The sequence below is a fragment of the Rhinichthys klamathensis genome, unplaced genomic scaffold (assembly GCF_029890125.1).
Source record: "Rhinichthys klamathensis goyatoka isolate OS25496 unplaced genomic scaffold, OSU_Roscu_1.1 h1tg000076l_1, whole genome shotgun sequence".
Taxonomy (NCBI): Eukaryota; Metazoa; Chordata; class Actinopteri; order Cypriniformes; family Leuciscidae; genus Rhinichthys; species Rhinichthys klamathensis.
The window spans coordinates 820,972-845,036 of record NW_026606618.1 but is presented as its reverse complement, the minus strand read 5'-3'; the positions used below and the strand labels follow the sequence as shown (position 1 = coordinate 845,036).

Sequence of the window (24,065 nt, the reverse complement as noted above, 5' to 3'; positions counted from 1 at the left end):
ACAACTAGATTTGACCAGAAATCTGAGGTACAGAGGGGTTTCACGACGCGTCATCAATCCGGAAGTCGGCCATTTTGGAGGCACAGAACGTGAATAATGCCACTGAACTGAATGGACTCGCAAATTTGGCTGATTATTGCTGCTGGAAAATGGTCGAGTTTTTGTCTGTACCAATCGGTCACATCGGGAAAAAACATGTCGAGTGCTATAGACTGTCAAAAGTTAAAGAGAAGAGTGCAAAAAACTGATGAAAGAAGGCGTTTGTGGTTGAGAGAGGTACAGCATCAGACACATGTAAATGAAGCGTTGACTATGGCTAAAATGTCGACGCAGTTAATGTTAACTATGGCTACATTCACACTGTCAGTCCAAATCCGATTATCTTTGTATCAAATTGGAATCTGATCTAAAATGATGTCCACACTGTGTATCGCAACTGTTCAGATCCGACGTGTGTGTCCATGCATGTTATTTGGTAATATGGCAATGACTTTGCGTTGATGGAGGGGTTGCATTTGCAATATAATGTTAGATGTTGTCTTTTTTAAATGTTACAACATGGAAATGTGTAGCCGCCGCGCTGGACTACTGCGGCAGAACTGTAGGAGGCTGGTATATAACGTTAGCTACTGCTTTTTTCCCACGCTCGTCTGCGCCGGTTTCAGAAATAATATTTTTCTGCTCGTCCGGCACTTTGCAACAACACAGCATTGTTTCGGCAGTGACTTTCAGCATGTTTCCTATAAATTACGTTTGCATTTTAAGACATTCCACGCGAAATCCGAGCGTTCAGACTGAGGCTGATGTCCTGATATGTGATTTGAATAGGATTTCAAACCACATATGGATGTAACTTGAAACGAATTTCATGTGCTTTTTTGGACTGACAATCTGAACGTATCTTATTTCGGGATAATAAATAGATGGAAGAATTGCAGTAATGTTACGTGCTAGAGAAGCTAACTCGTTCGGATCTTTAGCAGCTACCACATAATGTGACCACATAAAACACATTAACTTTAGTTTGTCAAAATGTTTCGCTCTGTCCTGCTTCCCAAGTCCTTCTCTATATGATTTCGCACCTACCACGTGTTTTTTCCGTGGTTTATTAGTGTAACAATGTGTTCAGTAGTACATGAACAGTGCAATCCATGCTGTTGTTTACATCCGAGTGCCTCCATAATGGCCGCGCATCCGGGTTACCGCCCAGAACGTGACGTTGGTGAAACCCCTCTACTGTATATTTTTACAGACTGCAAAAAGCTACAGAACAGACTATATTCTGCATAATTGGATGTTTTTAAATAAACACTGACAAAAAACTATACAAGTTTTAGGGCTGGACGATATGATGATATACAGTATAACATTAATGTAAGTGATCACTCGGATTTAGACCTATCTATATTGTATTTATATAAAACGTTTACAGGCAAATTGTCTTCATTTATTTCCCCGGCGTCGAAATCAGGCATATAAATGTCAGGAAACACGATTCCTGGCTGCATGTCAATATCCATGGATCACTGGATCTTTGATAAGTTGTAAGGAACACTATATCGAGTCCAACTTTTAGTTTAAACTGATAATAGTTTGTTTTACTCGCGTTAACGCAGTTTCCCCTATTAACTCCAGTCACGCAGCAGCTCTTCTGCCACTCAGTCCCGCTGAGGGGGGCGTGTTCCGGCGGGGAAGTGACGTTAATGCATTCCCTCTATTGAAGCGACGCGCTCATTTTTTCCAGGCGCAGTCGGGGCGCAGTATGTTTGTACTTCGCGGTTGTCTATGACAACTATTGACAACAAACCCACCGTAAACTGTCATGAGACTATCTATGGTAGCCCATAAGGGATAAAAAAATATTATTATTTTTTTAAAACGCGGCACACGCAACGACGGGCCGCACTAACATTAAACTTTAATGTCAAGTAGGGGGCCACAAAATATCACCCCAATCGCGAGTTTGAGACCACTGGTTTATCGCATTGATATTTGTTTACTGTTATAATGAGGTTCTGGTACAGTATATCCACATATGTCTCCAGGCTGTCCTCAATGGCACATGAGCCAGCTGAAGACAGATGCTGGTGAGGCAGAAGCCTCCTTCTGTTCATCTAAAACCCTCCGTCACTGACACTGGAAAACACTCTCCTGCAGCCAAGAGGGTCCTTCAAACCCAAGGGCTTCCAAAAACCACATTTCACAGTAGGCCTACGCCATTGTTTAGGAAAACAGTTTTTCTCTGCGTTCCGCTCTCTCCCCCAACTAGAAAAGTTGTTTAGCGATTTGAAACATTTGTAAATGCGTGCCTGCTTTGAACATCACCATTACAAGACATAAAACTTCAATAGAATTACACTGAAATAAGTCTCTTTAATGAGAAATGTGTGCTATTTTCTTTGCCCATTCTCCTTGATCTCTGGAAATATCCACAGATGTTCTGTGCCTGGATCTATCCAGGCTAATTTTTGGTTTGCATATGACTGGTTCTGTCTGAATGGCCAATGTGGACTTAATTACTCTGCTGGATCCTGATGTTCACAGAATGCAAAGTGTCAGCTTGTAACGTAGGTAACATACAAATTAAGAGCCGAGAATACAGTATGTGTTGTGCTTCTGATAACTGGCTGTGAATGGGAAATGACCACCTGTATTTGCCATTAAACAGCCTGGTCAAGCAAAGGGAGTCTGTTCGCAGATGCCTCTTTGTTTGATATTTTGTTGTCTACGTAATGAAATTAAGCATTTGCCTCTGTATTTGTAATATTTATAGTTAACTGGTGTTGTCATGAAAGATTTTAATATTTCACTAAAATGTGATACACAGAACTCAAAGTTTAATTTCACTTTGATTTGCGTCTACTCGCCGGCATGCCCTCGCTGTCTTCTTGAGCGGCTGTGTTTATCAGCGTTTAGCAGCGGATGCCCAAAGTGTTCAAGCTGGGGAAACTTCTAGAAACATAGTTATGGCGTTGGTGAAACTTCTGAAAACATTTATTAATCAGAGTCTTGTGTTGTAATGGGTGCTAATTCACAAAGTGATGATGCCAGCTGGCTCTTGTCACAGCTGCGCTGAAGAGGTCTAGTTATTTCAGTCAACTACTGGCACCAGTACTGATAAAAATCATGAATACTGTCTATTTTTGTTCTTCGGGATCTAATAAATGTTTTATGCCTTTATCAGATGTTCTTCATCAGTTGGAGCTTTTATTTTATTTCTCAGTGGATAATTGTGCATTCTCATTTATACTATTTTTACATTTACTTTTGCCTTGAACTAACACACTCCCTTAATTAAATAACACTGCAACAATGTAGTCTTTAGCAAATCTAAAAAAGATAATCTGTTTTACACATTGAGCATTTATTGTGATGATGTGCTAAATCCACTTGTACCATATGATAAGTTGAAAAATTGATTAGTTTTCGTTCTTTTAACAAATTACAACATCTTTCCTTTCTCTGCAGGCTATTGAGTATTTATAGATGCATATCTTCTAATTCTATATTCTGGATTTGTTTCTGCAGACACATTGAGAACTGGTCGGGCTTGCAGGAGTTGAGGGGCGTTGACATGGAGTTGTACACTGGGCTTCAGAGACTGTGAGTACCACATTGCTACCACATCTTTCTGATCTGACATCTGCAGGAACGTATTGCTAGCGATGGCATTCTGGCATGGGCGAGTTTCACAGTGGCTTTTTCTAGCCAGCCCCACATAAAAAGTGTCTCCCCAAGGCCTGCTTTAAAATGATCAAATAATGCTGCTGAAGTAGCCAGAAAATTTAATTACATCCCCCAACACCCTCCATCTGGTCAAGACTTGCTTTACCTCGTTCAGTCTGCTACGGGTGATGCACATATCTTTACTTGACTCTTCATAAGTAGGGCTTCCTCCCTCACAAGGGCCACTCAAACCTCCTCTTCCTTCCTATTTCAGTTCTACTGGTTAATGGAGGCCAGGAGAAATGATTAATAAGGTTCTCATTAGCAGTTAACTGTAACCCGCACTATTAAGGTGACATGGCAGAACCTGGTCACGGTCTGGCACAGGAGGGATTTTTTTGAGCTGAGAAGATTCCGTTTTTTTTTTTTCCTCCCCCAGAGTGAATGTGTGATCACTCTAGGCTTTTAGCATGTGAATTTATGTCGGAGTCCACAACATGAGTCACACGCTGGGGCTTGTGTTTTTAATAAATAACATATAAAACATTTAAAATGCATAAGTAGCTAGGCTACTCCTAGGACTTCTTCGCATTGAGGCAAGAAGTCAATCTCTGATATTTCAGATGCTCTATTGGTCAAAAATAGATTTTTTTTTGTTGTTTAAATTGGCAGGCCAATATTTGAAACTTGAAATTTGGCATGGGCATGAATTTGCATATGCTTGCGTTTTTGCTCTCCCTAATGCAAATGCAGGTTCATCAAACATTTAGAACAATATTTTAATGCAAAACTTGCTTCATTTTCACCCACAATTTTGTAAATTTAGTCACTGGCATTATTTGAACTTTTGATGCAAATTTGGCTTATTGCACCTTATTCGTAAAACCAAAGTGATATTTGTTTGACACATTTAATGTTGCACTATTTCCGCCCGTGTAAAGCAGGCAGTAAACATACTTTTTTAAAGGAATAGTTCACCCACAGATGAATATTCTGTCAACAATTATTGTTTAGACCACCACTTTTTTCAAAACATAGGAAAATCAGATCGGATTAGAAAAACATGAGGACGATCATATGAACATTTACCGTTCACACCAAGAACGATGACTATATAAACGTTCACACCAACGCACAATAATGTTCTTTAAATGTCCAATCTCTTCAAATTCTAATGGATTCTAACGTTTTGACTGAAAATGTTTTTATCAGCTGGAAAAAAAATCTTTCTGAAACTGATTACAATGGTATTGTTCCATCCTCTGTGTCGTGAATGTTATAGGTGTGTTGTGGAAGTCTCTGTTCTTTAAAAATTAAAATGATTATTAAAATGTTATCGTCCTTGGTGTGAACTGATCTTAATAAGCATGTTTGTTACATTTTCTAATGATCAAGGTAGCAGTAATTAATGAAATGACATAGAAGATTAATCAGCATTTGTATGTTGCAGTCGAATATCAGCATTTTAAGGAGCCAACAGGATTAGGGCGTACATGTTAAAAGCTCCTATCCTCTAAATAATTTGCTCAGCAATCTTGTGTTTTAAATTCACCCTCCTCAGAATCAGTCTAGTCTGATCTGAGACATCCATTTGGGCCACCATTCGTGATTCAAAATTAGCAGTTGATAATCATCCATATTAAGCATTATGTTCATCGAGCTTAAGTCTCCAACCTCATGCAAAAAGAAATACTTTGCTGCAATCGGTCCCGCAAAAGCCCCTTATAACAAGAGCTGAGAGTGCTTCGTACAAATAAACATCTCACAAATGCCAATGGAAAAAAATGTATTCAATATACATAATTGATTCCAGCTGCCAGCGTAAATAACTCCAGAAGCAAGGATGCAGGCTCTTGATGATATTCTGCCCTTAATGATGTTACTTGAGGAGAGGAGACAGACTGGAAGCGAAGATTAGATGATGGTTTTTTTTCCTTTTACATCCACATTTCCCCTTTTGACACTGCTGTGAGACGGCTAGACAATTAGCAGCCCGTTTAGCCCCTAGCTGCTGTCAGATCCATTTAAAATGAAGAACGTGAACTGGTCTTTCACTCTTCTTTTACCAGCTCACCTCCTCTTAGACCTATGATTTGCTCAAATAAGATTTTTTTTTGTGCAAAATCTTTTAGGCTATTCAGAGCAACTTAGTGCAGCATTTGACATTAGCATAACCTAATTGTCCTTTGCCGCAGGTTGTTAATGTCTTTTTGTCGCACAAGTAAAATGACAATTTCCCAAGATACCATCACATATCTTGCACTCGCTTTACATATTTGTCAGAACAAACATTTTCTCTAAGCTAAGCATGTGCATGGCTGCACACTTTTGATGTTGCTCCCATGCAGATGAAAACATTTTGTGTAGTAAAAGCTAGAATCAGAGATAAATGAATGATTTTCCAGTATGTGTGTTTTTATTTTTTATAGAAATACATAGTGAGTGTATTTTGTGAAAGGAACGTAGCCGAATGAGCTGTGCGTGTAAACCTCACTCCCCTGGCCTCAAGAGGCACGCTAGCGACTGACACCAGAGGCTGTGGTCTTTAGCATCCTTGTTAGCTTTTCTTGGGAGGCCGACCGGACACCTCGGTTCGAATCCCGCTCGAAGCGGGTCGAGTAGGACCGGTAACACATGCATACATACATACTCACCGGCCACTTTATTAGGTACCCCATGCTAGTAACGGGTTGGACCCCCTTTTGCCTTCAGAACTGCCTCAATTCTTCGTGGCATAGATTCAACAAGGTGCTGGAAGCATTCCTCAGGGAGTTTGGTCCATATTGACATGATGGCATCACACAGTTGCCGCAGATTTGTCGGCTGCACATCCATGATGCGAATCTCCCGTTCCACCACATCCCAAAGATGCTCTATTGGGTTGAGATCTGGTGACTGTGGAGGCCATTTTAGTACAGTGAACTCATTGTCATGTTCAAGAAACCAATTTGAAATGATTAGAGCTTTGTGACATGGTGGAAGTAGCCATCAGAGGATGGGTACATGGTGGCCATAAAGGGATGGACATGGTCAGAAACAATGCTCAGGTAGGCCGTGGCATTTAAACGATGCCCAATTGGCACTAAGGGGCCTAAAGTGTGCCAGGAAAACATCCCCCACACCATTACACCACCACCACCAGCCTGCACAGTGGTAACAAGGCATGATGGTTCCATGTTCTCATTCTGTTTACGCCAAATTCTGACTAACATCTGAATGTCTCAACAGAAATCGAGACTCATCAGACCAGGCAACATTTTTCCAGTCTTCAACTGTTCAATTTTGGTGAGCTCTTGCAAATTGTAGCCTCTTTTTCCTATTTGTAGTGGAGATGAGTGGTACCCGGTGGAGTCTTCTGCTGTTGTAGCCCATCCGCGTCAAGGTTGTGCGTGTTGTGGCTTCACAAATGCTTTGCTGCATACCTCGGTTGTAACGAGTGGTTATTTCAGTCACTGTTGCCCTTCTATCAGCTCGAACCAGTCTGGCCATTCTCCTCTGACCTCTGGCATCAACAAGGCATTTCCGCCCACAGAACTGCCGCTCACTGGATGTTTTTTCTTTTTCGGACCATTCTCTGTAAACCCTAGAGATGGTTGTGCGTGAAAATCCCAGTAGATTAGCAGTTTCTGAAATACTCAGACCAGCCCTTCTGGCACCAACAATCATGCCACGTTCAAAGTCACTCAAATCACCTTTCTTCCCCATACTGATGCTCGGTTTGAACTGCAGGAGATTGTCTTGACCATGTCTACATGCCTAAATGCACTGAGTTGCCGCCATGTGATTGGCTGCTTAGAAATTAAGTGTTAACGAGCAGTTGGACAGGTGTACCTAATAAAGTGGCCGGTGAGTGTATGTTCTTTATATGAATTAAATATAATTCAAATGTAAACAAAATTGAATAATCATTACAAAAAGTGGCTTTAGAAGGCAATATATTGTTTTATTTCCATGTGATTAATAAGCCGTTCGTTGACCTACGATCTACAGCAATTTATTTTGCAATCATGTTTGTCAGTGTTTGTCCAAGGTGTCTTTAAAGGCAATTTTTTTTTAGCATTTTGCATGCGTTTCAAAATTGTATGTCAACTTTGAAATTATGCCCAGCAAGAAAAAAATGGTGTCAAAATAGTTGGGAAACTACTAATGCCTGTTTGTTTGTCCTTTCCATTTCAGGACCATTGCGAACTGCAACTTACATGTGATTCAGCCACGAGCCTTCGCTCAGAACCCAAACCTGCACTACATGTGAGTCCTGTGTACTAGAATGTTCTCGCACCCTCTGATTAAACACCTCATTTGAAAGTCAATTGTTTGTTCCTCGAGACTCGTACTGTTGGAGATGGATCGGGAAGTTGGGTTCACTCGTTCATCTACACCACGCAATAGATCTTCTTAAGTAGGCCATGTTTAGCAAATTGGGACAATGCATTTTCCATCTTTGGCTACTCTCACGGTATCACGGCTGCTCTTAATCGAGAGATGCCTCGGCCCCCCGTGCATAATTTATGATGATAAAGTTCTCCTCAATGAACTGAGCACCACCCGCAGCTATTTCTCAAAAGTGAGCTTTTCGAGCAGGCCAGCAGACACATACATTGGTTTTAATCTCTAAAGAGCAGCTTTGCAGTGCGCTTGTTAACATATCGTCTTTGTCTATAGTCGTTTGATGGTTTAAAATTGCTTGACCGAAATGACTCCTTTCATTAATTGGCTTAACAGTCTGTGCCATAAAGCGTTGATGTGTGCCTCTTGAAATTCTCTGTGTTAGATTGCACGTTCACTTCCTCGTTCCGACAGTCAGCAAAGACCCTCTGTTGTGTGCTCTAAATAAACAAAGTTTGTTTGAGGTAGAGCTGCCTGAGTTGTGGGGAAGAAGATGGTGGAGAATGTGGGCAGAGAGAGAGAGAGAGAGAGCGAGATGATTTACTTAATGAAGGCTGAATTGGACGAGTGTGACAGGACTGTTATTTCCCAATTTCCTGCAGTGAGCGGTGGAAAGGACGTGGAATCACACAGTCACCTCCACACACAATTTGTGCTGTCCATCACAAATGAAAATGCACTTCTTTTTTTCTCTGTCATAAACCGACGCCTATGCGATTTTGTGTTGGTGAGCGCTCCCGGTGAATGTCTTCTGAATGCTCAGGTATTTGTCACTATGTCCATTGTAAGCACTTCAGTAGGGGGTGCGATTTATAATTTTTTACTTGTCAAGCTTCAGGTACGACCTGGACAGTAGCAGTCTGTTCCAGATCAAACTATGACTTAGGCTACACAGAATTTGCACACTTTTGTACACATTTTTGTAATTCTTCTAAAACATTACCGCCAAAGTGTCATTTTCACCACATTGAATTATTGAACTTTTTTTGGAACAAAATAGCAAACTCATTTGTCTTTCTAAATCTATTTTCATAGCTGGCATGTTGTGCATCCTGAATAAACACAACTTGATTGGAAGTGACATTTCTTTCTTGTTTTCTTCACACATCGCGTCTCATATTTCAGTTTTCCCTGATTCTTTTGTCTCATTAGGGGCAAAATTGTTAGTTGTGGAAGAAATGAGGAACAAACTGATGTACATCAGTTGGATATTTTTAAAAATATTTAGGTTGATTTTAAATTTTTGTTTTAGATCATCATAGTTTTAAACATGTATAATTTACGTTTTTATTATGGATTTTCAAAATTTAGGATTGAAATTCTGGATTTCAAACAAGGGAAAAAATATATTCTGTAAATAAAAAGACATTTGAAAGTAGTAAATATAAACTATCTTTTTTTTAATGCAATATAGTATATTTTTTATGGAATTTAATAATCCATTGGACATAAAATGCTCAAAAATTTAAGACACTTTTATTAGTAGCCAAATCATTTTCAAATGAGCCAAAATATAATATCAAGGATATTGATAATTAGCACATGATGACCATACGAATCATATGGAAATCTTATTAATAAACTTCACTCAACGGTGACTTTTTATTTCTAGTGTAACTAATAAACAGGAAATAATATGATGGTTTTTTTTAAAATAGCAAGTAGAGAATGCAGTATATACTATGTATGCATAAGTGAGGGCTATAAATCCAGTCTGAACACAGCCACAGAATTGAAACCAAAAGCATTGTAAGCAGTTGATCATAGAACAATTGCCACCAATGCTCTCTACAATCAACTTAGGCTAACAATGCTTTTGGGAAACACAGCCCTGTTTAGTTTAACCTATTAAATACTAGTGATTAAACAATGGTGACCAAGACAACAGATATCAGTGTGTTTTTCCCTTGAGAACACAATGTGTGTGTGTGTGAGTCAGCAGGCAGGCAGATAAGTACAGTAATGCCAGTGTCTCTTTTTGGGCCCTTTTTTATTCTCCATCCCGTGTGTGGTCTTCAAAGAGCTCTGACTTTTATGAGCGAAAAAATCCCAGAGATTTCCGGACATGCCATTCACAAACACACACAAGGTCAGGGCCCAGGAATAAAGCGGCAGTGTTCTGATCCGTTTCCCATTTCTGTTTTATGACCCAAACATTTGACGTAGATAATTCATACATCACTGTTCTCACAGGGAACTCGAGTATTAAGAAATGCGCCATTGCTGTTCTGGATCAACAAACTCAATTTGAAATGTTTTATTGTGTTTTGTTTACATCTAAACATGCTGAAAACGGCATTAGTATACTGTTGTGTAATTACATGAGATTAGTAGCCTGGGTTTCCCCATACTACCTTGCCGCAGCGCGATTTTATTCACGCTGCTAGGTAAGTCTGGATACCATGGACCAAATTTTCGCCTCATTTAGGGAACCAATCACAGAACGGGGAGGGAGCAGCAAGCATGAAGCAAGACGATGACGACGTCTATGCGACACACCTAAGCAGTTTGTTTATACCTATGGATCCAACATGGCAGCAGACGCGAAGTTACCTTTCGATGCAGCCTTACGGCTGTTTCACACATGGGTTTCACACCGCAAGCGTGAGCGGCACTTGAGCAGCGCGTCAGCGTAACTACATCGTCACTGCAGCTGCAGACGTGCGAGAGTATTCACACTGGAAGCGTTTGTAGACAGTGTCACAGCAGCGGCTCCAAAGCTACATATCGTTAGCCTCATAGCATAATTGCCTAAGTCATTTGGTGTTTTTTCTTGTTTTCCAAAGACATTGAAATATGACTTTGCCAATTATGCTATGGGGGTAACGATATATAAGCGAGCAATTCTTTACAAAGACAACTATACATTTGTTTTTAGAAGTTGGTCATTTTATAACATTGATAGTCTTTAAAGTTTTTAATGGGGAGGTGTACAACATTCACATATAAGTTAAATGTTAAACAACAAAACAACCCAGAAAATGGCTCCAATCTATTAGTTTCAGTCATACTTTCGATATGTTTACAAGACTGCAACTCCGCGGATAAAAAAACAAAACACACAAATAAACCACACACTCGGGTGTGATTTGGGTTGTGCTAGCCTATGTAGCTGTCTGTGTGTTAGTACTTTAGTTTTTTTTATATAATACACAACTTTCACCCAAACTGAATAATTAAAAACAAGTTTTTACCGGGTAGCCTAAATCTTCTATAAATATTTTTAAGTCTTTATTTTCTTTTATTTGCCTACTCAAGGTCTTGTTAAAACTCACTAGACATGCTTATTCTGTGCATTTTGGGCACTTTTTGTGTGAAATCATATTTATTTTTGTCCATCAAAAGTGTGCTTTCTCTTTAATTTAGCGTGAGCAGAGCAGCAAAAACAGATTCGACGCCGAAACCCCCACTTCACCGCTGCTCACGCGACGCTCCTGCTCGACGCTCACGCGCTGCTCCTGCTCCCGGCATTCGTAAACCACGCCTCAAATACGAGAAAATCAACGTGGTTCCCAGACGTTAGCCAGGCTATGAGATTAGACTTATTTCAGAGAATATATATTGTATCTTACCCCACTGTTTATTTTCAGTTTTTCTACTGAAAATTTGAAGTGAAGCAAGTAATTATATATTGATGAAAGATTAGAAAACTTGTATTATTATTATTATTTTGGTGAATCGTACACGATAAAACCCAAGAACATATACATCCAACTAAATAATGCGAATTATTTTTGTCTTATTTTTTCATAATTTTTGGCAGCCTCTTGTTTTGGAGGCTCACCAAGCTTTGTGACCCTTGCAGTAAGAGTTTGGGTGTCGAGGGGCCTGTTCTCTTACGAGAGGTTCTCTCGTATTGCGTAAGCTAGCTTACGCTGCGGGAAAGATTCATCTTTGCTGAGAGTTTGAAGCCAAAAAATTATTTCATAATTTGTATCCATTGACAACGCAGTTCCTCTGCGGCAGACCTAGAGCAGGCTAGCTAGCAGCTCATTGGTTCGCTCAGAGAGAACTGCTTAAGCCTATGGGAGAGCGGGGCTGAACCCGCTGCCAATGAGAAGCGCCCGCGCGCTCATTGCATCATGGCCCGCCAGAATGGGCGTGGCTATGGTGTATATAACAGTCTCTCCCAGGCTTATATGTTGATTCATTTCATCTTCAGCAAGCTACACGCTTCTGCTGTCCTGAGAAAAGCCGTCGCCGTCGAGAAGGCATCACTCTAGCGAGCTCCCGGACCCTGAAGAAGCCGGCCGTCTTCGCCACCTTCAGCCGCCCTGCAAGCTAGCGCCATCCGACGACTGTATCCTTCTTTTCTCTATATCTAAAAGAGCCGAGCGTCTTTTTAAAGATGTCTCGTTTTTCCTGCGGCTCTTGCCGCGCTCCTCTCGAGGACGGAGACCGCCATGTCATTTGCGCTCTCTGCCTGGGACTCGAGCACGAAGAACTCGCCCTCGCGGATGGAGGATGCGACTTCTGTGAGAGCCTGCCGTTGTCGTCCCTGCGGGCACGACTTCTGCCGCCGCCGCCGCCGCTTCCCGCTTCCCGCTCTCCCTCCCCGCCCCAGCCGGACATACAGTTGCCGCCGAGTGGCCGCTCTGTCGCTTCCGATGACGCCGCGGAGGAGAAGGATTCCTGTTCACTGCTCGCGTCAGACAGTGAGGAATGGTCATCTCTCGGATCCACGAGAGAGTCGGCGGGGATCCGCGCCGGGATAGAGGAGGAACTAATGCGCCTCCTCTCACAGGCCGTCGAACGCCTCGGTCTCGAGTGGTCTCCTCCACCCGAGCAGGCCCCGAACCGGATGGACGGCAGCTTTTTTCATCGGCGCTCGACCCCCGCGTGCAACCGGGCCGCCCCATTCCTGCCTGAACTTCACACAGAGCTGACGAAGTCCTGGAATGCCCCGCTCTCGGCTAGAAACCGCTCCGACATATCCGCCTCGCTGCGCTCGGTGGACGGAGCCGCCGAAAAAGGTTATTCAGCCATGCCGCCCGTTGAGGACTTGGTCGCCGCACACCTCTGCCCGCCCTCTGCTAGATGGCGCTCTTCCCCCACGCTTCCTTCGAAAGCTTGCAGAGCGACCTCGAGCTTTCATGCTCGCGCCTACGCCGCCGCCGGTCAGGCCGCCGCAGCGCTGCATTCTATGTCTGTCCTCCAAGTGTTACAGAGCGATATTCTCCGTGAGTGGGCCGAGAGCGGTAGAAACCCCTCCCCCGCTGTCACGGATCTGAGAAGTGCTACGTACCTCGCCCTTCGCGCCACTAAAGCCGCCGCACAAGCTCTGGGGAGATGCATGGCCAGCCTTTGTGTATCCGAGAGACACTTATGGCTCACGCTCGCCGACATGGGAGATTCTGAGCGCGCCGCGTTTCTTAACGCGCCCCTCTCCCCGACGGGCCTTTTTGGATCTGCTGTCACGGGAATCGTCAATCGCTTTTCCGAGGTCCAGAAAGCCACTCAGGCCATGAATTTGTTTCTGCCCCGCCGCGCTAGCTCTTCCGCAGGCCGCTCTCGCGAGCCTCCTGCCAGAGCTCCACCACAGCGCCCTCCTCCGCAGACTCAAACAGCCCAGCGCAGACAGGGCGGCCGCCCTCGCTCTCGCTCTGACAGCCGCCGCAGGCCGCCGCCCCCACGGGGCCCGCGACCCAAGATCACGCTGAAGCCTGATCATCAGAAGTCTGCCTAGCAAAGTTAAGAAAACGACGGCGCTCTCCCGCTGCGGCCGGACCGCCGTCAAAGCTTCGCCCTCTGCCAGTCCCCGTTGTTTCGCCGACTGCTGTAGTGTTGACCGCCACAAACAAGCCGGTGTCCCAGCCCGCTTGCGAGCGACAAAAAGCCGTTTTCACGGCTACCCAGAGAAATCTCAAAAAGAGAAAATATGCCAGTTGTGTAGAAAATGTGCCCACAATCATGTGTTCACCCATACACACAAGCATAACATATCCCGTGTCTCTCTAATAATAAGATTAAACATTCAATTTTCAGTTAAAGGCATGTCATTATTGAATTTAGAGATGCCATTGTCTAGCTGTTTAGTTTAATTAATATCTGTGTAATCAAATTGATGACAATAGCTAATGAAGGAAAATTGCAGAATTAAATAATAATTTTTGAATAAAGTTAAATAGGCACCAGTTAATTTACATTTGGCCACAGTTACAATATTTACTTGTCTAAGATTCCTCAGTCAGATTATGTTAACTTTAAGAATTAAAACGAGACAACACCGTCTCTTATCAACAACAATACTAGGCCATCTTGGTTAATGTTTCAGAAAAGTTCAAATTGGAAGAGTTACAGTGTTTCCTTGAGGATTTTTTTTTTAGCAGTGGGGGCAGGTCTGTCCAAACAACAAACACCCCTGATGCTGAGCATATGCTGCTAAATAGTAGCCTACCCCTGGAGCCTGTTCCTTAAGTCTGTTTTCACCTATACAATAATTTAAAAAAATTAGTGATGTGAGGGATTATTGATAGTCAAACAATCTATTGGGTGCCCGCAGCCCGCTCGCGTGTCCGCGCTATTCTCCGACATGCCCGCTCGCGGTGTGTAGCTCGTGTCCGCGCTATTCTCCTACATGCCCGCTCGCGGTGTGTAGCTCGTGTCCGCGCTATTCTCCGACATGCCCGCTCGCGGTGTGTAGCGCGTGTCCACGCTATTCTCCGACATGCCCGCTCGCGGTGTGTAGCTCGTGTCCGCGCTATTCTCCGACATGCCCGCTCGCGGTGTGTAGCTCGTGTCCGCGCTATTCTCCTACATGCCCGCTCGCGGTGTGTAGCTCCTGTCCGCGCTATTCTCCGACATGCCCGCTCGCGGTGTGTAGCGCGTGTCCACGCTATTCTCCGACTCCGACATGCCCGCTCGCGGTGTGTTTTTTACGCGTGTCCGCGCTATTCTCCGACATGCCCGCTCGTGGTGTTCTTTATCAATCAACCAAAGCCGGTCGCGGGGGCGCTGCCCTCGCCATCTTTCCATTCACTTCACTTTTGCTATTTAACCAGAGCGAATGAGACGAGTGCGTCACGTGTGGTGTTTGTCAACGCGCCTTTTGAGAGAAGTTAAAGTGACCGCTCGGCTAGTATCGATACTTCGGGAAATTAGTATTGGTACCGTTCAGATATTTCAGTATCGATATTTATCGAAATATCGATATTTTTGACAACACTACCCTGAACACACAAACGGTCCAAATACTGTGGCGGCTATTCGGCAGAGCAGAAGTGGACCTCTTCGCGTCAGAAGAGAACGCTCACTGCCCAATATTTTTTTCAAGGAGCGAGGACGCGCTAGCCCAGGAATGGCCTCGCCGCCCGCTCTATGCATTCCCTCCGATCGCTCTGCTACCACAGGTAATTCAGAGGATCAGGGACACACGCCACTCGGTGCTCCTCATAGCCCCGCGTTGGGAGAGTCAGAATTGGGTTCCGGAGCTCACTCAGCTGTCACAGACAGCCCCGTGGCCCATCCCAGTCAGAGGAGATCTCCTCTCTCAAGCTCGCGGCACGATCTGGCACCCCCATCCACGGCGCTGGGCGCTACATGCATGGGTGATCAACGACTATTCGTCAATTTGCCAGAGGGAGTAAGAAACACTATCATACAGGCTAGAGCACCTTCCACGAGAAGGCTCTATGCGTCTAAATGGTCTGTGTTCTCAAAATGGTGCACCGACAAACATCTGGACCCACGGTCATGCGAGGTGCCGTCTTTGCTTGTTTTCCTTCAAGAGATGCTGGACAAGGGCAGGTCCCCCTCCACTCTCAAGGTTTACGTGGCTGCCGTCGCGGCGTTCTCTGAACCCCGACGCGCTCAGTCCCTGGGCAAAGACGAGTTAGTCATCCGCTTCCTCAGGGGAGCTAAGAGGATGAACCCTCCGCGCCCCCCTTCGGTTCCTATCTGGGATCTTTCTATAGTTCTCGAAGCTATGAAAGCACCCCCGTTCGAATCGCTCGAGTCTGTGGACCTAAAATACCTCTCGCTCAAAACCGTTTTTCTGACGGCTCTGTCCTCAGTAAAACGCGTGGGGGATCTTCACGCGCTCTCATCCAGCGCTGCGTGTCTTGAGTTTGGACCGAATGATTCTGTTGTCATTCTCAAACCTAGGCATGGCTATGTCCCGAAGGCAATTGGTACCCCGTTCAGGGCTCAGATTATTTCCCTATCGGCTCTGCCTTCATCCGATAGTGAGCGCGACGCCAATCTCCTCTGCCCGGTGCGGGCTCTGAGATTGTACACTACGCGCGCTGCCGCGTTCAGACGCGCTGAGCAGCTTTTCGTGTCGTTTGGGGGGCGCACCAAAGGTCTGGCTGCCTCTAAACAGACACTGTCTAGATGGATAGTAGACGCTATCGCCTCTGCTTACGCATCTAAATGCCTGCCCTGCCCTCTGGGCATCAGGGCGCACTCCACTAGAGGCATGGCCTCATCGTGGGCATGGTCCTGTGGAATTTCCATTCATGACATTTGTGTGGCCGCGGGATGGGCCTCCCCGTCCACTTTTGTCAGATTTTACAACTTGGAAGTTCCCGCCTTGCAGGCAAAATTACTAGCTGTCTAACGACCAGCTCCCTAAGAAGCTGCATTACTGGGAGTCCCTCACACAACCGGTTCGCCCCTTGTGCTCTCCTTAGATGCTTATGTATATACTTCATGTGCCCGCTCTGCCGGCCTCATATTACATTCACTCCACGTTAAAAATCCCCCGGTATCACCCTGGGATTCATGAGTGGATTCATAGCGCGCACGGCGTTGACCAGGTGTTCCCGCAGCGTAAGCTAGGTTACGCAATACGAGAGAACCTCTCGTAAGAGAACGAATCGGTTACCTAACGTAACCTCGGTTCTCTCTAGAAGAGGGAACAAGTATTGCGTTCCCGGCCGTGCTTGCGCTACTAGCGTTTCGCTTCACGCTGAAATAAATCAACATATAAGCCTGGGAGAGACTGTTATATACACCATAGCCACGCCCATTCTGGCGGGCCATGATGCAATGAGCGCGCGGGCGCTTCTCATTGGCAGCGGGTTCAGCCCCGCTCTCCCATAGGCTTAAGCAGTTCTCTCTGAGCGAACCAATGAGCTGCTAGCTAGCCTGCTCTAGGTCTGCCGGAGAGGAACTGCGTTGTCAATGGATACAAATTATGAAATAAGTTTTTGGCTTCAAACTCTCAGCAAAGATGAATCTTTCCCGCAGCGTAAGCTAGCTTACGCAATACTCGTTCCCTCTTCTAGAGAGTACCGAGGTTACGTTAGGTAACCGATTCATTTCCTTGTGTTTATTCCTTGTTTTCATACCCCAACCGGCAAAGGAAATTTGTTTTCAACAGCTTTAGATAAAAGAAAAAAGAAATCAATACGAGGGCCCATTGCTTTGGTCGACCTGCTTTTTGAAGAGGGGCATTTGCTTTCATGTGTCTACTGGCCATGTGTGGCGAAATGAAAGGTTGCCTTCTGGATTTCTACAAGAGCATATTTTTTCATCGGATGATGGAGAGAGGACTCAATATTTCTAGGAATGGGTTTCCTAGGTATCCTGTAAAGGTTATTCCCATGAGGAATGTGCAGAGGGAGAGCAGGGAGTAACTCTCATTAAAACCTCCCAGTCCTTCACTGCATCACCTTGCAAGAAAATGTCACTTTTCCTTTAAATGGACCACTTGCATTGTCATTTTTTTGTTGCCTTTTGATGAACATTTAAATTAAATTTAATCAGTGCCATAACGACATGTTATATTTTGTTATATTTAGTCAATTTTACTTCTTTGAAAAAAGAAAATCTTTGAAAAAACCCAATAATTTATACATTTATTTTGTCAAGTATGAAAGATTCTCGATTATAGCAAAAATCATAATCACGATTATTTTCGGTCAATATTGAAATCATGATTATTTAATACGATTATTGGTGTATTGGTATATGATCAAAGACTTATTTCACAATATGAGTTATTTTAAATATCAGTGAATTTTCACAATTATAGATACTTCAGCAAAAACTAATACAAGGTTAACTAATGTAAGAAAAAGGTCCTCAAAACAATTACCGTAAAACTTCAAATAGTAGCCCGGGATTTTATTTCCCCAAATCGTCGAACTGCACCGGCTTGTATTTGAGAAAGGCGTCTATATGAGACAGGCCTTTATAATTTAGTGTTGAGATGCTGTTCATTCATTGAGTGTATAGGCCTGTCTCTAATCTCTAAAAATCTCCAAATGCTCCACGTGAAACTGCGGTCTTCCGACCTTTTACTATCGTGTCAATTGATTTTGATTAATATGCGCGAGGGAGAGAGAGCAATACAGCGCTCGTGTTGTTTGAAGACGTGAGAGTGCGCGCGCGTGGCCGGGGCGCTCCCTCTCTCTCTCTGCTCGTAACGCCATTCTATTCTACATCACTCATCGATCAATGAGGCTTTGGAGGGACAACAATTTGCTTTGGCGGCCGCCAAAAAGCGGACAATCTGACGGTTTTAGAGGATTAAATACAACCCGAAACTAAAAAACAGACCCGGCCTCTATTTGAGACCGGCCTTTATTTACCCAAACCTGCAGCCATACCAGGCGTGTAAAAGAGACAGGCGTCTATTTGGGACTCGGCTATTATTTGAAGTTTTACGGTACATAAGACAATTATGATTAAGCGCACAGTACTAAAATAAAAAAAATATGAAAACTGTAAATACTGTAAAATATTAATAAATGGCTAATGCCAACTTAGCTGAAATATGAGTAGCTAGGATGCAATTCATGAAAATTGGGCACTTCTGGAAAAGTTTTTGATTTTTGGCAGGGTGTTAGGTATAGGCCTATGGTTTTCAAAAAACGATGGGTTACTTAACGTAATCCCGGGTTCTTTGATAACAGAGTGAGGTGTTTCACTATGGGAATCGCTTTGGGCGTGACCAACTACGGAAGCTCCTATGCCACCACGTCTGTCTTTGACAGACAGGTCGACCTGAGATCAGGCTCCGCCCCCACCTATATTACTCAGGTCGACCCCTACGAAGTCATTATAGAGAGATTTCTTCCCGTTCCTGTGCAAGGAGGGAAGTGCTGGTGAAACACCTCACTCTGTTATCAAAGAACCCGGGATTACGTTAAGTAACCCATCGTTCTTTTTCTAACTTCGCTCGGTGTTTCACTATGGGAGATATAGACCACTCCCGGATTGCAACGTACGCTATACGTCATCATATAGGACCTGACGTGCCGGCTCCTAACACTGCATTAGCTAAGGATGGCTCAGACACATTCAGTCTATAAAATCGTACAAAAGTGTGCAGCGTGGCCCAGCTTGCTGCAGCACAGATCTCCTGGACAGAAACGCCCCTAAGTAAGGCCCATGATGTAGCCATGCCCCTAGTGGAGTGTGCCCTTAAGCCCTCGGGAGGTTGGGAACCTCTGCACTCATATGCTAAAGAAATAGCTTCTACAATCCAATGGGACAGTCGTTGACGTGACAATGGTTTCCCTTTGTGAGGAGTAGCCCATGACACAAACAGCTGGTCATTTTTCCTGAAACCGTACACACGAAGCGCCTGTACAGGACACAAGGCATTCAACCTCCTATCCTCCGGAGAAGAGAACGGAGGAGGATGAAAAGCTGCAAGATCTGTAGTTTGACATCTATACGACGAATCCACTACTTTAGGTACGAAAGCAGGGTTCGGGCGAAAAGAAACCCTTGTAAACCCTGAAGAAAACTGCAGACAAGACGGGCTGACCGACAGAGCCTGTAAGTCACTCACCCTCTTAGCTGAGACCAGCGCTAACAGTAGTGCTGTCTTAAGAGAGAGAAACTTTAACCCTATAGCTTCCAACTGCTCAAAAGGGTGTTGAGAAAGGGCCTCTAAAACCGTAGACAAATCCCACAATGGGACCATCCGCCTGGCCACTGGCCTCTTACGTCGTGCCCCCTTCATAAAACGACTTATTAAAGGGTGCTGACCTGCTGTCTTGTCACCAAAACCTACATGACAAGCAGATATAGCCGCTAAGTACACCTTTATCGTAGAAAAAGCTTTCCCTTTTTCTAACAGATCCTGGAGGAAACATAATATGTCCCTCACTGAACATTGAAAAGGGACAATATGACTCCGTCCACACCATCCTTCAAAGACTCGCCATTTACTACTATACAGTGAGCGAGTGGAAGAGGCTCTTGCACTTTGTATAGTGTGTACGACTGATGGGGGCAGACCTGCTGCACTTAAATTCCACCTCTCACGGGCCAGGCCCAGAGAGCTATCCTGTCTGGGTGAGGATGGTAGATTCCCCCCCCCGCTTGTGACAGGAGGTCCCTCCGGGGAGGGAGGGGCCATGGCTGACCCGACAGTAGTTGAACTATCTCGGCCACCCAATGTCTGGATGGCCACCGTGGAGCTATCAGTATCAGTGACAATCCCATTTCCCTCACCCTGGCCAGAGTGGGTGAAATCAGACTCAGAGGGGGAAATGCATACAGCGGGACATTTGGCCATGGGTGGGCTAAAGCATCCACACCCAATGGTGCATTTCCGTCCGCTAGAGAGAAATAAAGAGGACATTGAGCGTTTTCCTGCAAGGCGAAGAGATCTACGACCGCCTGGCCGTATTTCTGCCATATCTGCTTCACCACCTGGGGATGAAGCTTCCACTCTCCGTACAGGGGATTTCCTCTGGACAATAAATCTGCTCCCCTGTTCAATATCCCTGGAACGTGGGTTGCCCTGATGGACTTATGTCGCACCACACAATCAGCTCTTTTGCCAGCTGGTGCAGTTGAAGAGAGCGTGTGCCTCCCTGTCGGTTGATATAAGCAACCACTGTGGAATTGTCTGTTTTCACTAAAACATGCTGGCTCCTGATGAAGCTCAGAAAATGTTTCAGCGCTAGAAACACTGCCAACAATTCCAAGTAATTTATATGCTTGTGAATCAGCTGTGGAGGCCACACACCGTTCACAGCTCTGCCCATCAGAGTCGCTCCCCAGCCCTTTAATGACGCGTCCGTCGTCATAGTGACTCTCGACGACACTGTCCCCAAGGGAATCCCCGATCTGAGGGTCGCGGGGCTTTTCCAGTGTCTGAGCGCTCTGACGCACGCATAAGTCACTCTCACCGGTCGGTTGAGATGACGCCGAGAACACAGACGCAGATGCGCGACCCAGCGCTGAAAGTCTCTCATTATAAGTAGTCCCAGTCGTACTACAGATATCGCTGAAGCCATTAAACCCAGCATTCGTAGACACAGTCTGAACGGGACAATTTTCCCCGTCTGAAAACGGGAGAGACACTGAGTGAAGGACGTGATCCTCCTCTCTGTCAGAGTGACTCGATAAGAGAGGGAGTTTATACTGAGTCCTAGATATTCTGTGTGCTGAGCTGGCTCTAAGCTGCTCTTTTCCATGTTTATTCTGAATCCCAAGCTGTCGAGATGCAATAACACCGTGTCTGCGTCTTTGATTGCTTGCTCTTTCGACGAGGCGCATATCAGATAATCGTCTATGTACGACAGTATTCTTATCCCCTTGTTTCTCAACGGAAAAAGTGCTGCCTCCACACATTTGCTGAATACTCTTGGTGCTAGAGACAGTCCAAAGGGCATTGTCTGAAATTCGTAAGCAGTGCCTCGAAATGCAAACCTGAGATACTTCCTGTGAGACGGGTACACATCTATGTGAAAATACGCGTCTGACAGATCGATCGTCACAAACCAGTCGTTCTGGCGGATGGATCGACAAACTGTTTTGTGTGTCAACATTTTGAATGAATATTTCCGTAGGTGCTTGTTGAACACACGGAGATCTAGAATTGGACGAAGAGATATGCTCCCCTTCTTTGGGATCACAAAGTAACGGGAATAAAAACCCTGACAGCTCACCTCCTTTGGCACCACTCTGATGGCTTGTTTGTCTAGAAGAGTGTCTATCTCGGCTGCCAGGACGCGAGCTGATTCTCCCTCGGCCACTGAGACTATCATACCATTGAATCTGGGTGGTTTCATGGCAAATTGAAGTCTGTATCCCCGTGAAATCGTGTTTACAACCCACGGATGAGCTGCGCATGCGCGCCAACTGAGTATGCGAGCCGAGAGAGGTCCCTTGTATACTTCCCCAACGCAGGCGCGCTTTGATGACGTCATTACCGTCTCTGCGCTGACCCCTTCTGAAGGCGCGCGTGCGCGCGCTCCCTCCGGCGGGGAGGCTTGGGATACACATTTTAATGTTTGGATTTTTTTGCAATCTATCGCCCTCGGCTGTCTGCCTGGCTGCGATAGTGAAACATTTATTGAGTTTATTGAATTCGGGGAGCATATCGCCCTTAACCTGTGGCCTGGATGCGATAATGCATTCTTTATTAAACATTCCCCTGAACTGATGGGCGTTTGAAAACCCCGTGTGAGTGCTTGGTGACACTGGAGAACATTTTGAACTTGATAACTTATAGCTGGAGCCCTTACTGAACTGAGAACAACCGGGCTGGATCCCCTCCTTCTCTTTGCGGGCGGAGAGAGAAGTGCCGGGGAACATTCGCGTGTCAGGTCGCACGCTTTTTCTTCCGATCCTCGGGGTGGGGTGGGCGGTTTCTCGCCGCCGCGGCCGCAAACGAATGTTTCCCCCAGGGTCCGGAGCCATCAGGTCTCGGGCGATGGCCAGATTGCTGTCCGCTGGGAGCCGGTCTCACACTCCTAGCCCCCGTCTGTCTCCCTCTCGCTGCAGCGGCTGCTGCAAAACCCTGCCGTGCTGGCTGAGAGGGTGGTCGCGGTGTTTGCTTGCGTGGTAAACAGAGGTTAAAAGCCTCATCCTCCTGTTTCCTGAGGGTGCTGGTTTCTCTCATTTTCTCCCTTCTGAATCCTGGGCCGCGGGCCACACTAGGCCCAGTTTTGCCGCGGCTCGCTTGCACACCTCGTGCAGGTTACCGTCTGCCTGAAAGCCAGTGTCAGTCGCGCTAGGGGGTCTAGACTGCTGGACAGGGAAGAGAGAGTTGTCTTCCTCCTCCTCGTCGTCCATGTCCAAGTCGAGGAGGTCAGAGTTAGCATCGCCCTCCGCGTCCTTGTCCCCCGGCTCCCCCTCCTCGTGTGCGAGAAGGCCATCGAACAGAGGAGGCATATCCGGGGATTCGGCTTCCATCATATCAGCCCAGCCCGTCGTGGTAGCTCGCTGATGATCGTTAGCCTTAGGTTTTGCGATGGCTCCGGCCAGACATGGGTCCTGCTGGCTAGCCACCGCCACTCTCAGCCTTCTCTCCAAAATTTTTACCGGCAATGACGCACAGTGAACGCACGTTTGTGGGTCTGCAAGCGACGTTTGAGCGTGCTTAGCGCCCATGCACACGATGCACATGGGATGGGGTTCCCTGCCCGAGACGGTTGCTCCACATGACGATGGACACGGGCGGGGTCCAGGTTCCCTGCTTTTCGACTCATTCCCTTTGGCGGGGGTAATGACTGTCGACATAACAGCTGGAGAGAGAAGGAGTGATTCAAAGACTCGTCACAACACGTTAGTCCGATCGATGGATCACAGAGTAGTTAGCCCTTTTCGCGGCTCGCCTGACGCGTGAAGCCTACGGTGGCTTGACACCTCTGAAATTCTACCGTCGTGATAACACGAGATATTCCTAACCGAAAAGCTCGCCTTGACGCGGACACAATTCGGTGTGACACTCCGAACACAGTCCCAATCCAATCCACTGATGTCGCGTTCGGTAGCGTAATCCAATGACGGCCCGCCTGTTGAACAGTTAAGCGAAATCAGCGACAGGGTCGGACGTGCTGAGAGAGCTTGTTGTAGTCCCTCACGGGAAGAAAGCGAGAATGACTTCGTAGGGGTTGACCTGAGTAATATAGGTGGGGGCGGAGCCTGATCTCAGGTCGACCTGTCTGTCAAAGACAGACGTGGTGGCATAGGAGCTTCCGTAGTTGGTCACGCCCAAAGCGATTCCCATAGTGAAACACCGAGCGAAGTTAGAAAAAGAACCATGGAGACAAGTTGGGTCCCCCTAGTGGCAGTTATCATAAAATCCAAATTGGCCCCCG

General features: G+C 45.5%; 1 protein-coding gene across 2 annotated transcripts in view; it reads left to right on the top strand.

Moving 5' to 3' along the window:
• Nucleotides 1–24,065, top strand: part of ntrk3a (neurotrophic tyrosine kinase, receptor, type 3a) — a 219,456-nt gene that overhangs the window by 52,832 nt on the left and 142,559 nt on the right. For both annotated transcript variants that reach the window (XM_056250806.1, XM_056250807.1), the window contains exons 2-3: nucleotides 3,529–3,603; nucleotides 7,843–7,914. In XM_056250806.1, the coding sequence (XP_056106781.1) occupies nucleotides 3,529–3,603; nucleotides 7,843–7,914 (147 nt within the window). The remainder of the gene's footprint in view (nucleotides 1–3,528; nucleotides 3,604–7,842; nucleotides 7,915–24,065) is intronic.